We start from the raw sequence: 14,408 nt of genomic DNA, 5'->3' as shown, positions 1-14,408 counted from the left end.
ATGACATTTAAATTTTCTAGTACATAGATTGCATATATATATATATATATATATATATATATATATATATATGTACAAATTATTTTAAAGTATTGCAATAGTTTATCTCATGGTATTATATTGATATCAGTTTTTCAGATGAATGATTTTAGTCCCACTTCATATTAGCAGTATTTAAAAAAATTTGGGTGAAAAAGACATACACAACAACTCAAAACAAGTGTAACAAGGCAAAATAAGTAACTGCACAATCGATTATGTCAATTGGACCAAAATGGAAATGCAGAAATTCCAATGCATTTAAGCCTATGATAGATCGGCTGTTTCATTTTTAAGGATCTCCACCCCTACATTGTGGTAGACAGCAAGGATATTCGTGTAAAGATATGCGGTTGCGTAATTTTTTTTCATGGATACTGATTGTGTCTACGCTCTGTGATGAAGTTAAGCAGGAAAATAACCGATATAATACAGTTTCGCCAGGTCCACATAATCTCCCCGCTAGTAATAATCTAAAACCCTTTCTTACCTGTTGCGTGTATGCTTCCTGTAGCTCTGGTGCCTCTAGATCCCCCTGTAGGCTGTCTGGGGTAGTAAAGGGCCGAACCCCTGCTGCTCTAGCAGCTCGACTCACGGCCTCAGAGAGAGAGAGGTGAGGGCCCTCACCCTGTGCAGTCTATGAAACAGAACGCATAGAAGTATGAACGTAATGGGAAAATCGAATGCAAGCCAGACAATATCTGCTGCAATATATGTAAAGGAAGGATTTCAGTTCAGAGCAATGCAGAGATTTCCTGAATTTTTCATTTTGTATTAGGGTGCCTACATACAGTATGTCAGAGAATGCCATTTCAATTAGGGAGGTGCAACAGAGTAACAATTCTATGACCGACGGTTGAGAAAATTGCAAGTTTTGCTGCAACGTACTCTGACAAAGCATCCACTAAAAGTGAGAATTTCAGAAAGGCAGGTTCATTTGGGCTTTTGGAAACTCTTTTGCTTTCTGATTTCAAAACAACCTGGCTCTCTTCACACTCTCAAAACTCATCTTACGACTCAACTAAACACAAAAACCCATCTTCAGTCTGACCCATTAGATACTTTAATGTTAATAACATTAAGTAATTTAAAGCTGTTACCAGCTTAATTATTGCACAGCAGTAATGATTACATAATTTTGTGGAGAAACCACCATGATGTTGGCGTACAAAGGCACACAGAGTGCACTGCAATTTACAGCAATAGTATTAATATTAGACGAAGAAAAACACTTAAGATCCGTAAAGTTGTTTATTTAATAAAGAGATAAAGTCAAAGATGCCGTAATATGTATTATATTTGAGATATAAGAGATCTCGCATAAGATTAAATGCAAATGCAAAAATGCTATATATTATGTAAACAATACACACAAGATCAGAGAGATTTTGAAAAGGGATGCAAGGCAGTGATGCAGCAATTTACGCTGATTGTTAAGAGAACCCATATGAATTTCTTTTTTTTCTTCCATTTTTAAGGCATTTGATGCTAATGAAATGCACAATCTGCAGCTGTCTCCTAACAAATGACTCAAAGCTAATATTTTATTGGTCAGGGCATCTCCGGGCAAATAAATTAATAATTAAATCGCCCTCACTGTAAAAAACAAAACATGCTTTGTCAGCATGCAAATGTCCGCTTGAGTTGTGACTGTCTTCATAGGAATCAATTGTTTCAATTCAAAATGTTAATCGTGATGAGAAATCACTTCAAAAATGACCGTTATTTCATTGACAAGCAAAGAAACAAAAAAACGACACACTGTAATAAAAAGAAGAAAAAAAACATGCTTTGTTTCTGAGCAAATGTTCAGCTTGAGGTGTGAATGGCTTCATAGGAATGAATTGTTTTTTGTTGTTGTTTACTCTCATCCTGTAAAGCGATCAGGAGTTTGAAGAAAGGCGCAATATAAAATAAATGTATTATTATTATTATTATTATTATTATATTAAAAATGTTAAATCGCAATGAGAAATAGAGTAAGAAATGACACATTTCATCGACAGGCAAAGAAACAAAAAAAAATTGCACACTGTAATAAAAAGAAAAAAAAACCTTGCTTTGTCGGGGCACAAATGTTAGCTTGAAGAATGAATGGCTTCATAAGAATTCATTGTTAAATCGCAGTGTCAAATCATGTCAAATTATCCGTTATTTAACTGATGGACAAAGAAACAAAAAACCGACACTCGATGTAATAAAAAGAAGAATTGTTTTTTTTTTGCATGAGGTATGAATGGCTTCATTGGAATCTATTGTTTCTATTAAAAATGTTAAAATCGCAATGAGAAATCACGGAAAATATTTGGTGTGCATGCATTTCTTAGTGCAGGGTTATTCAATTATAGTGCCAAGAGGTCCGGTCTCTACATTTCCTTCTCAGCAAAGGCCCAGATAATAATACGTAGCCTTACACTGTCATATGGCTAAGAAATTATATAATACATTTTTAATTTCTCCCCTTTTCTCCACAATTTGGAATGCCCAATTCCCACTACTCAGTGGGTCCTCATGGTGGTGCGGTTACTTTCCTCAATCTGGGAGGCGGAGGACAAGTCTCAATTGCCTCCGCTTCGGAGACAGTCAATCATCGCGCATCTTATCATAAGGAGGCATATGCTACTCTCTGCGATCCATGCACAACTTACCACACACCCCATTGACAGCGAGAACCACTAATCGTGACCATGAGAAGGTTACCCCATGCGACTCTACCCTCCCTAGCAACTGGGCCAATTTGGTTGTTTAAGAGACATGGCTGGAGTCACTCAGCATGCCCTGGATTCGAACTCATGACTCCAGGGGTGGTAATCAGCGTCAATACTCGCTGAGCTACCTAGGCTCCCCATAATACATATTTTTAAATAGTTTTTATAACTTCCATGTTGCCAGCAACAGTACTTTAAAACAGAAAAACTGCCAAAATAGTCTCTTCAAAACTGGGTAGGGATGAGGACATTTGGGGCCCAGAGACAGCTAAAGTAATGGGGAATGAGGGATCACTACCAGAAGATTAAACAATGTCATCAAGACTTCATCAGTCAAGGGCACTTGGATATGAATATTAAAAGACAAGATCAACAGTTCATTTGGAAGCTGAATGACAGCAGTCCAGTTTTTGTGTTGAAATATTTGTACATTCAGAATATATGGGACATAGGATGCCTTTTGACAGATAAAAACACTGTATGGGGGTTCAAGTGTGCCCCTTGAATTTTTATTTTAGAAAAATGTAAAAGTCTGAATGGACACTTTTTATATTTCCTTAAAACTGAGAATCTACTAAAACAATTTACATAACAGTGAAGCATTAAAATACTGTTTGCTTAATTTAAGTATAAATAGGCTTTCCTTGCCACTCACGCCATGATGAAATCAAAAATTAATCCAAAAATCTGTTTATTTATTATGAAAGGCTTGTAACATGCTGATTAATAAAGCTAAATTTAGACAGAAAAAAATTTTATTGTCTAAAAGTGCCAAGTTAACTTGTCCTGACACAAACCTGACTTAGCTGAACTGGCTGAATCACACATCAGACAGATAAAGAGTTTCACTTTGCTTCATTTTTGTTTTCTGCAGTATTTAAGCAAAAGATGCCAGTATCTGTAGCGTTGTCTTTTAATGTTGTTAAAATAACCATGCCTGCAACTAAGCACAGTAAATTAAGCATTATGCAACACCTCTATAGCGGGGAGAGCGTTCAGCGCTAAGGAATATTTGTGATATATTTCTCTCTAGCGTTGAGCGTGCTTTATTCCCACTCCATATGACATACAAATGTATGCTTAGACAATCACGTGGTCAGGAGTCAGATATCTAGCACAAAGATTTAGATCTCAGATTGAATTGTCCTTCGGTCTGGATCTGGACCAGAGTTCACCTATTGAGTACCCCTGCTTTAGTGTTTAGGTGCCATTAGTGATCTACAGAAATTTTGGTGTATGTATGCAAGTGTTGGCATGAAATGAGCACTGACCTTCCTCCTCTTGGCTGGCATTCCATGCAAATAAGCATCAGACAGAGGTGGCTGCGCTTTTATCTTCCTCTGTGTCAGCATGTCATGTCTAATGATGGGTACCCACTCCTTAAAAAATAATTACACATACATGTCAAAACAGTTTCTTTATTATTTTCTTCAAAAAGTAAAATGGTTAATAAAGACTCTCACAGGTGGAACTGCTGCTGCCCATGGCTCCACCTCTCCATTTGACTCCAACCTCTCTGTTATTGCCATGGCACCTCGTGTTTCATCTAACAATGGCCTGTGTCGTAGTTCTTCACCATCAGCAGCATCTCCTGTGGATGCCATGACTCCCTCTGCAGTGCTGGCAGGGGCAGGAGACAGACTCTCCTCCATCTGGAACATCAGTTTAATCACATTCTGTATTACTGTAATAACAATCAGCTTTTAGTGCAGATACAGAACCAGATCTGCATAGGCATTAAAGGACCGTCATTTTGGAAAGGCCAACAGTCACTTATGCATCTCAAACTGAACAAGGAGTACAGTTAATCACTGTTCTTGAAACTATTGCTGGAAAATGAAGCCAGTTCCAGATGGCATACTGTATACATGATTCCATGGTCTTCTAATTCAAAAATAAAAGCGAAAACATGCCACCATATTGCTGGAGAGTTGTAGGTGGTTACCAAGGCACTACTATGATGTTACTTTTGAGTCATTATGAGGTGGTTGCTTACTGGCGCAAGCCAAAAAGAGCCTGTCTTAAAGTATTTAAGTATTTATTTTCCCCATTTTATCATCCACCGGATGGAAAACATTTGTACAATTGCTTAGAATAGTAATAGCACAACTCAACTAAACAAGCTGCACGATTTGAGGTATCATTCAAGTGCGTAGTACAAACACTTGAGAAAGGTATGCCAAAGAATGCTCTTAGGGTTAGGAGTTTGTTCAATTGCCTAAACCCATATATGAATGATTGCAATGATGCGATGCCTGCCTTAGCAGGGTATGGAGTGGGTTAAATGCACAAGAGGATCAGCAGTTTAGGAACAATATAATTCTTAGAAAACCTGAGCAAACTTCAAAGAAAATATAACAATTTCAGACTGGTCCCGGTTAACAGCATATGGCTCTTAACCTCGTGGACATTTGCTATACGCAACGCATAATTTTTATTAATTTAAACCAACTGAATACTGTTTAAAACACTCTAAACTGTAATTTAAGGGTTAAAATTCTTATGCACCAATTCACATGACACAACAACATGATGTTGATGTCCATGAAACGCTTCTTTGGGCGCAGAGACAAAAAAAGAGACTCTGGTAAGAAATTTCAAGAAATTTCATGTTTTTTTTAATTTGAAACCTGATTAGGTGTAAAGAGTAGCGTCTCTAGTTTTGTTTGATATGCCGCTATAAAAAAAATCCATTGGATTTTGTGTCATTATTCAAGTTGAAAAAACATGTTAGTTATTTTTAATGACTTTCAACATTAAAGGTGGATTAAGCGATTCCTGAGAAAGACTGTTGATCTTTGAACTCAACAGCCAAACAAACACACCCCTCTTTTCAGTACTCCTTCAGAAGCTCCGCTCCCCAATTTCATGCACGTGCAATATTGTTGTGTGGATCGGTCTGATCCACTGTTTATTTTCCCATTTACAGAGCCAGGACTGTGTTCAAACACCAGATATTTTTCCCAGGGCACACGCAGAACAGACAGCTAGCAGAATGTGAAGAGATATTCACGGAATTTTACAAAGTGTATTGGATTAAAATGACTAACTCCAGGGGCCTGGGTAGCTCAGTGAGTAAAGACGTAGACTACCACTCCTGCAGTTCGCAAATTCGAATCACAGGGCGTGCTGAGTGACTCCAGTCAGGTCTCCTAAGCAACCAAATTGGCCCGGTTGCTAGGGAGGGTAGAGTCACATGGGGTAACCTCATCGTGGTTACTATAATGTGGTTCTCGCTCTCAGTGGGGCACTTGGTGAGTTTAAGCCTCCACATGCGACATGTCTCCGCGTTATGGTATGGTATATGGGAACACGCTCAACAAGCCATGTGATAAGATGTGAGGGTTGACGGTCTCAGACGTGGAGGCAGCTGAGATTCATCCTCTGCCACCCGGATTGAGGTGAGTCACTACACCATCATGAGGACTTGGGAATTGGGCAATCCAAATTGGGGAGAAAAAAAAAAAAAAACGAAAAGAAAAGAAAAAGAACTCCACCTTTAATACATCTGTGGGTCATTTCACTTTATTTAAAAAAATATTTTATTTTATCGTCACTGTACAATACGGTTCTATTCATTAACATCAGTAAATACATTCCTATAATCATTGCATTTTCACATTGAGAATTAATGAGATAATCCAAAAGCTGAAAAATGTAACTTTCAGAGGCTTTATATGGAGTTAGGATGAAAATAAGGTGCATTTTGAACTTTTCTGAGACCAATGCAGACAGTGGTCAAGTCATTCACTAAACAGGGAGCAAGGGAGCATCCTATTTACTCTCTATGCAACACTGCATTCAATCCAAACTTCCTACCAAAAGTTCAGTTTCAGGCTGCAAAAGAAGTTTGGACCACTCAAAATGTTAGGCAGACATGGGACAATGGTAATCAGTACTGAGATTCAGAATTTATAATGTATCATTTTATTTTAACATGGTTGGAAGTGATTGGATTATGCTGGCCATTACAATGAATCAGAATTATTTATGCTAATTTCTGATGTAATGTCAAAAACATCTCAAAAACATGAATAACCAACATAAACTATTTGATTAAAAAAAAAAATCTGTCTTTCAATAGCTTTGTATTATTTCAAATTTGACAACTTCGTCCCACAGCCCACATTTCTGTATGTTGCCATACATTTATAGGAAAACTATTTGCTCTAGAATTATTATTATTTTTTCATGTTTATTAGGTGGTACTAGTTACACATCAAAAAGGGAAATGTAAAATGCACACAGAAATCACGCTCGAGTCTCAGGGGGTTAAATCCTGCAGATAACAAAACCATTGTTCCATTACTTGGAAGTGAATTCCAAGATTAAATTAAAACCTAGAGCTCATTCATTTCCAGACTATTCAAATGTTCAAATAAATCAAAGTTCAGCTTAATAGAGCAAGATGGAATAAAGAAGGTGGGATGTAAACAAGATCGGTTTTCTGTTCAAACTCACCTCTACATTCATATTCTCGGACTGTTGGTCTGCTTGTGAGTCTGACTCTGTTCTCCGAGAAGACTCGCCCTGTAAATGAAAGAGATAATAGAAACGGATTCACTTCATATTTACCCAGTTTGTGAGTGTATCCTGTACGTGTTGCACCAGCTACTGGACAAGTCGATAAAAGGGATGGTTCACCCAAAAATGAATATTGCAGTTGTTAAATCCATGTCTTCTGAAGCAATAGAATAGGTGTGGGTGAGAAACATATCAATATTTAAGTCCTTTTCTACTATAAATCTCAACTTTCACATTCACATTCTTCTTTTGTTTTTGGCCATTTGCAGGGGGGAGAAATGATGGTAAAGGTTAATAGTAGGCCACTATTCACTTGCATTGTATGGACCTAAAGATCTGAAATCTTCTAAAAATCTTTGTTTGTGTTCAACAGAAGATGTGTTGATGTGTTGGGTCTCTTTCGACTAGTTGTGGATCAAGTTACTTAAGTTGCATTTGTTCTATATGGTGGCAGCAGAGGGAAAATTCTGTTTATTTGAGGTCAAATATATTTATATATATTTTTGGTGAAAATGACATTTACAGTTACATTTCATTACAGCTGAAAAATGTCTAGCTATTATTGCAAATTAATTAAAACAATTTAAAGGTTTATTATGGTATTTTTATTTTTGTTTTGATCTTTGAATAATAATATGTCGCTAAAAATACAATTGTATAATTGTTTTTGGTGGTAGAGCCAGCAGAAATGTTGGCAGGGCAAAGCTGAACTACTGGCCAGCAGAAAAAAAATCCTATTGTTGGGCCCTGTCTAGTATCCTAATGAAAGGGTAGGGGGAAAAAGTAATTTTTACAGAAAATAACCATACAATGCTTTGGTAATACTATGCCTGTAAAGCTGAATTGAACTGAATGCGAGTGAAGGACCTGTGTGTAGATGACATAATGCTGGATATGATCTTCTGTAACTGGATTGTGCTCCAGAATCACATGCAGCCTCATGGACATCATACTGGTCAACCAGTTTACCAGACTGGGGTTCACTTCTGCAGACATCCTCCTCTGTGTGAGGAACAACAAATGAGGAAAACGTCAAAATATACACATTCAATAGAAAGCCAAATTAAACTTCTGACAGAAGTCATCAGTGGATCTTACAATTCTGTGGTTGATGAGGGCGATTAGAGCCCTTTGCTCTCCTCTCAAGCAGTAAAGATTGAGGGCCAGACACTCAAATAGACCCTGAGTGCACAGATACAGCAGATGCTGTCCAAATGTGTTATCTGGAAAGATCAGAAAGATCTTATCATCAGAAAGTCAAAGTCAAATTCTGTAGGGTCTATAGTGGTGTTTGTGCTCGAGTGGATAGTGTAATGGTAACCTGTGCAGCGGAGAATGTGTGTGGCCACACGTGTAAACTGCTGTCTCAGGAAGGACATGTTGGTTTGGATGATGTCCACTGCCTCTCGAACAGTCACTGTGGACTGGGATGCACACAGCACAAAGATCAGTTAGACAAGTGTCTAATGAACAAGCATTACAGGGTAAATGTGTATGAAGGACAAATAAAGTACAGACTTACAAAACTCTCGGCAATATACTCTTCCAGTCCATTGATCAGATCCTCAGAAGCACTCTAGAGGAGACAACTGATACAGTCAGCCTTTTCAAAATACAGTGTAGTATATATAAAGAATATAAACAATATAACACATAAACAATATACAAGAATATAAACATGTCCTTCTTAAGATTTCATAAACAATTTTGTTCAAAAGGTACAAGAATATTGGGACTTTCCTAATTTTTCACCTAGTAAAATATATATTGTTCATCAAAAATGGCAAGAACCTTAGTGGCAGTTGACAATTACACATTATGTAAACTTTGAACATTTGATAGCATGTAATATCATAATCCCTTTACATCAGGGAATCTGATGTAGTAGACAAGGTCACATGTGACTGCAGTGACAGCTCGGACTCACAGCTATGTTGGCGTTGGTGGGTTCTCGGCCCTGCAGATAGTGCTCCGTGAAGAAGGCTGTGAGCTGGGGCTGGATGCGGCTCAGAGGCTGAGGATTACCATGCAGCAGCAGCACCATGTCCACCATAGAGAAACTCTGACACACCAGAGACAGAAGATCTCCAAAGAAACCTACCAAACAATCAGACACAGTGTGTCAAACCACTAAGCAAACAAACCTTAAAGGGAGAGTTCACCCAAAAATTAAAGTTCTCTCATAATTTCCTCTCCCAGATGCCATCCCAGATGTGTATGACTTTTTCTTCTGCTGAACACAAAGATTTTTAGAAGAATATCTAATCTATGTTGGTCCTTACAATGCAAACGAATGGGTACCAACATTTTGAAGCTCCAAAAGGACATAAAAGGCAGCATAAAAGTAATCCATACATCCAGTGGTTAAATCCATATCTTCAGAAGCTATACGATAGGCGTGATCCAATACGATACACTCCCTTGAAGTATTGCGAGAGACCAACGGAGTTGGTCTACAACAGGGGTCTTAAAATTAATTTATTGCTTGTACCAGATTATCCAGATGAAAACTTAGCAGGGCCAATTTGTTTTTCCTTATTCATCTTAGCTAGCACTTTAATCGCAAGTAACATGTTACTTAAAACACTCTTAATACTGTGCGTTTATTTATATTAAAATAATCACAGGGTTTACTGTATCGAGGGTTTACAAACATTTTTTGATCAACTTCACTTTGAAAAATTAAATAAAACAATCATTTTAACATTTTAGGGCAACTTTTTACAAAATATGAAAGCTTTAGCCTTCTCACATAACCCCAGTTCTGTGAAAACAGGAGTGAGGTATTTTACTATGGGAATTTGCCTCAAGCATATCTGACACTGGAAGCAATGACATCACGTCTGTCAGCTGACAGATCGATCACAGCAGTGATAAGGGAGCCCCACCTCCCTATAAGAGACACGCCACAGGTCTCTTTTTCATTCACCGCATCTCTCTTCTCTGTGCAACTGCAAGGAGTGAAGTGTGGTGAGATACCTCACTCCTGTTATCAGAGAACCGGGGTTACGTGAGTAACCTAAAGTTCTCTTTCTAACATTTGTTGGTATCTCACTATGGGATATAGCCAACTCATGTACTGCAGATATACTTGTGCTTCACTGTGTTATTGTTGATTTGTGTGTATATATTTTTGCACATTGGCAGATTGACTACACACACCAAGGACTGAATGAGCCCAATGACGGCTCTGTAACATCCAATCTGTAAAATTGGACAAAAGTGTGAGGTGAAGCCAATTTGCAGCTGCAGAAATGTCCTGGACTGAAATGCCCTTAAACAGTGTGTTGTGGTCAAGGTGTTGACCTATTGTACTCAAGTAAATTCCCACATGACAGGCCAATATGGCAGCAAGATAAACCTTGTTGGTAGAAAACCCTGCCTTTATCCAAACGTTCCTGAAGAAAACACAAAGCGTCTGTCAGCAAACATAAAAATGGAATAATGTGTCTGTGCACACCACTGATCAAACACACTCAATTTCCAATCATACGCGAGCACGTTGAGGCAGCCCTCACACTCTGAATCGTTTTATTCACCCTTGAGGGTATACCCGTGACACTCAAATTTAGCCTCTCACGGGCCAAGCCCAAAGAGCTACTCGGCCCAGGTCGGGGTGAAATATTTCCCCCACGTGCTTGTGACAGCAAGTCCCTGCACAGCAAGAGAGGCCAAGGCTGGCCGTACAAGTGTTGTATTATTTCTGCCAGCCAGTTTCCCCGGAAATGTCATGTTCATTCTCTATCGCACACATGCTGGGTCTCTCTCTCACAGTTTCACTTTTGACACTGATTCAGATGACAGTGAGTGAGCATTTTCTGGTGATGCAGAGAGATACGGCAGCTTTCCCATATCTTTCCCACACCTGGCTCACCACTTGCGGGTGAAGTCTCCATTCTCCATACAACAAATCAACTCCCTTGTTTATTATGTCCAGGACATGCATAGAGTGCATTGAATAAGTGTGTACTGCTCCACACAATCAGTTTCTATGCTAGGATGTGCAGTCGAGTTTAGCATGTACCTCCAGGAAATGTATATATGCCCATTTTAGGGAAAAACATTAGTGAAGTATCAGGAAGTTAATATATATATATATATATTTTTTTAAATGGTTCAACAGTTACCTATATATCGCAGAAATTAACACGTTAAATTTCCCAGCCCTAATTAAAATATATAGATTTATATTTATAACCTATGACCTAAATTCAATATTTTTTTTTTTATATACAGTTGTTTTGATTTATATACCATTCACAATGCTTCATGGGATTAGTAGTACATTCCTGTAACAAAGAATTTAAGTATTCAGTCTTGTACCTTTTAAATTATTGTTTTGCTTTAAAAGTTTATAATGATGCAATCCACTTTGGAGCTGGTTGTTTGGTTCAAGGCTTATTACTCTTTAATGAAGACTTTTTTGAAATCCCTAAGGAGAACAGTGTTCAAGGCCACTGAAAAAGTGGGTGGTCACTGTTATTTCCGTTAAAAAGCCTAAAAAAAAAGTGTGCTACTCTTAAAATTGGAACAGTACTGTGATAGTTCTTTTAAGGAACCAACTTTTAAAGAAGAAGAGCAAGTTATCAGTGGCCACGTTTACATGCAACCAGATAATCCATTTAGAATCTGACTGATAGATCAATCGGATTGAAAAGCCTTAATGTAAACACAAAAATAATCCAATTGAGCTGGATCTGAATGAAATTTCCATCCGATTGAAAGGGGTGGTGTAGACCCTAAATTAATCAGATTAAAATAAAAATATTAGCCTTGTAAACATTTGAATCTGACTACTTTCTCATTCGTATTCAAAATACCTTGAGCTCATGCACAGAGATGTGGTGTGTATGTATGTTTATACATAATACTCTTTGCGTGAACCTACAAAGCAATGAATGTAGTAGGTTCAAATGTATGCAGGCTCGCACTGAATATTCGGAATGGCACATGTTCTTTCATGACATCACATAAAACAAAAAGGAATGCTGTGTCATTCTTAATAGGGACTTTAAGCAGCTGGTGCGGTTATAGCGTTCTGTCTTTCATTGCATATACACGAAGTCACTCACTTCCTGACGTCGAAACCATCATTTCTAAAGCATTTCTTCTTTGCCGTAGTGACAGTCAATTGTACATGACAGATTAGGAAAGTAAATGTTTGATTATGTTTTACAAGATATGATGCAAAGTGAACACAGTAAATAGCCTAAACATCCTCCTCAAAGCATGTTAAATTACATGGCTAGAGGCTTTGAATAAAAAAAATAAAAAAAATTAATAAATATTGGTAGATTATTAATAATAATATTTAGGATTTAGATGTAGGCTATTTCTATCGTACAAGAGTAAAACTCTTCTTCTGATAGTTATTTAACATTGCAAGCATCCCTTCTGTTTTAAATAGCAAACCATATTTTCCCTTGAATGATTAAATGCTCCGTTCCGCTGTCATTACTGCTTAGTGATTTTTGCATAGCCCATTCGCAGATGTTGCTTAAAGTCCCTATTATTTTGTTTCCATTCAACATCTGTAAACTCCTTTAAGGACAACTCTCACCCACTATCTTTACTTTATACTCACATCCAGAGATGACTGCGAGTGCAGGATGAATGGACATAAGGCAAATACATGGTAAATTCAGACAGGGTATTAGACGCTGCTTCTAAATCTTAATTTGCAGAGTAGGCTGAGTAACATAAGAAGAAAGTATTTACTGGCATATTTTTTAGATGTCTCAACAAAGCAAAAACACCAATTACAGACTTTGGTGACATTCTCACTTTCTCAGCCTTTCTCCGCTTCTTCAGAACGCAACGACTGATGCTCTTCACATGCGCAGAAGTTTGGTTCGGAATACATGTAATGCACATGTAAACGATTATTTGTATCAGATTGCAAATTTTAGGGGACATATAAACAGTACATTCGGAAATCTGCAGTCGGATTGAATTTAATCGGATTGACAAAAATTAGTGCATGTAAACATAGCCTCTGCAGAATTTCCCCAATCTTTCCACAGTGATACCAGATCTCTCACCCACTGCATCTCCAGCTCCAGGTGTGAAGAGGTTGCTGGTCTGGGAGAGTCTCTGGATAAACTGGGCGATGCTCTCTGTGTTACCCTGACCAGCCCCCAGAGAGCCCATCATGGTGGACAGGACCCCCTGCACGATGCCTGTGAAGAGCTCAGGGCTCAGGGTCTCTCCACCTCCACTGGGAGGCTGGGGGGTAGTTTGGACAGCTCCTGATGGGGCAGAGGGTGTGGCTTGTGGATTTGCAGACTGTTGATTTGGTGGAGGAAAAACAGGCTGACCAGACTGGAGAGAAAACAAGAAGCTCAACTGAACAAATTTGTTATGATCAGATTACAAAAACGCATTCAATGATCAGCTCCCTTTTAAATCCATAATGCCAGGGCATTGCTGTGTGGTTCTGATTTATTTAAAGCATTGCTATGCAATTGATGGGATGTTGTGGGTGGTTGGAAGTGTGTTACTAGGTGGTTGCTTACTGGCCCAGGTCAAAAGAGCCCATCCCCAACTTTATGCTACATGGCCCCAATATGGCTTGTGACTTTCCCTCAATTTAGGTCTAAGGGATATTTGTTGCCCATTTTGTTTTAAGTCTGATCACTGTTAAAAATAAATAGCAAATCTCTCCTCAACAAGTTACATGATTTGAGGTATAATTTAAGGACAAAAGACAAACAGTGCAGGACATTCATTATGCAATGCTAACAATTTGGTTCAGAAATTTGTTTAAATGCCTAACCCCAAGTGTGAGCATCAGTAATACTGACACTTGCATAGCATGTACCACTTATAAAAGCAGTCACCTGAATGAACTCAGTTAAGCCTTGGATGAAGGCAGGGACACCTGGCACAGTCACTGTAACGGTAGGAGCACCTCCAGACACTCCTCCAACCCCTGCCAAAAGAGAGCCCAGCAACTGAGCAAAGTTATCCCCTGAGCTGCCCACCTGGGACTGACCCACAGATGCCGTGCTGGTGGTGTGGGTGGATGTCTGACCAGACGTGTTGGCCGAGGAAGGTGAAGCAGTGGAGGAGGATGAGAAGGAATGGGACGATGATGTTGTGGATGTCTGCACCCCTGAGGATGAAAAACACATGTTC

General features: G+C 38.5%; 1 protein-coding gene across 4 annotated transcripts in view; it reads right to left on the bottom strand.

The window, feature by feature from the left end:
* bag6l (BCL2 associated athanogene 6, like) overlaps positions 1-14,408 on the bottom strand; it is a 29,770-nt gene that overhangs the window by 907 nt on the left and 14,455 nt on the right. For all 4 annotated transcript variants that reach the window (XM_052093379.1, XM_052093380.1, XM_052093381.1 and 1 more), the window contains 11 exons: positions 14,111-14,385; positions 13,313-13,592; positions 9,199-9,368; positions 8,794-8,847; positions 8,593-8,695; positions 8,370-8,494; positions 8,139-8,273; positions 7,209-7,277; positions 4,211-4,399; positions 4,019-4,126; positions 530-676 (listed from right to left, as the gene is read on the bottom strand). In XM_052093379.1, coding sequence (XP_051949339.1) covers positions 530-676; positions 4,019-4,126; positions 4,211-4,399; positions 7,209-7,277; positions 8,139-8,273; positions 8,370-8,494; positions 8,593-8,695; positions 8,794-8,847; positions 9,199-9,368; positions 13,313-13,592; positions 14,111-14,385 — 1,655 coding nt within the window. The remainder of the gene's footprint in view (positions 1-529; positions 677-4,018; positions 4,127-4,210; positions 4,400-7,208; positions 7,278-8,138; positions 8,274-8,369; positions 8,495-8,592; positions 8,696-8,793; positions 8,848-9,198; positions 9,369-13,312; positions 13,593-14,110; positions 14,386-14,408) is intronic.

The sequence above is a fragment of the Xyrauchen texanus genome, chromosome 26 (genome assembly GCF_025860055.1).
Source record: "Xyrauchen texanus isolate HMW12.3.18 chromosome 26, RBS_HiC_50CHRs, whole genome shotgun sequence".
Classification (NCBI taxonomy): domain Eukaryota; kingdom Metazoa; phylum Chordata; class Actinopteri; order Cypriniformes; family Catostomidae; genus Xyrauchen; species Xyrauchen texanus.
This window is presented reverse-complemented; position numbering and strand designations above follow the sequence as displayed.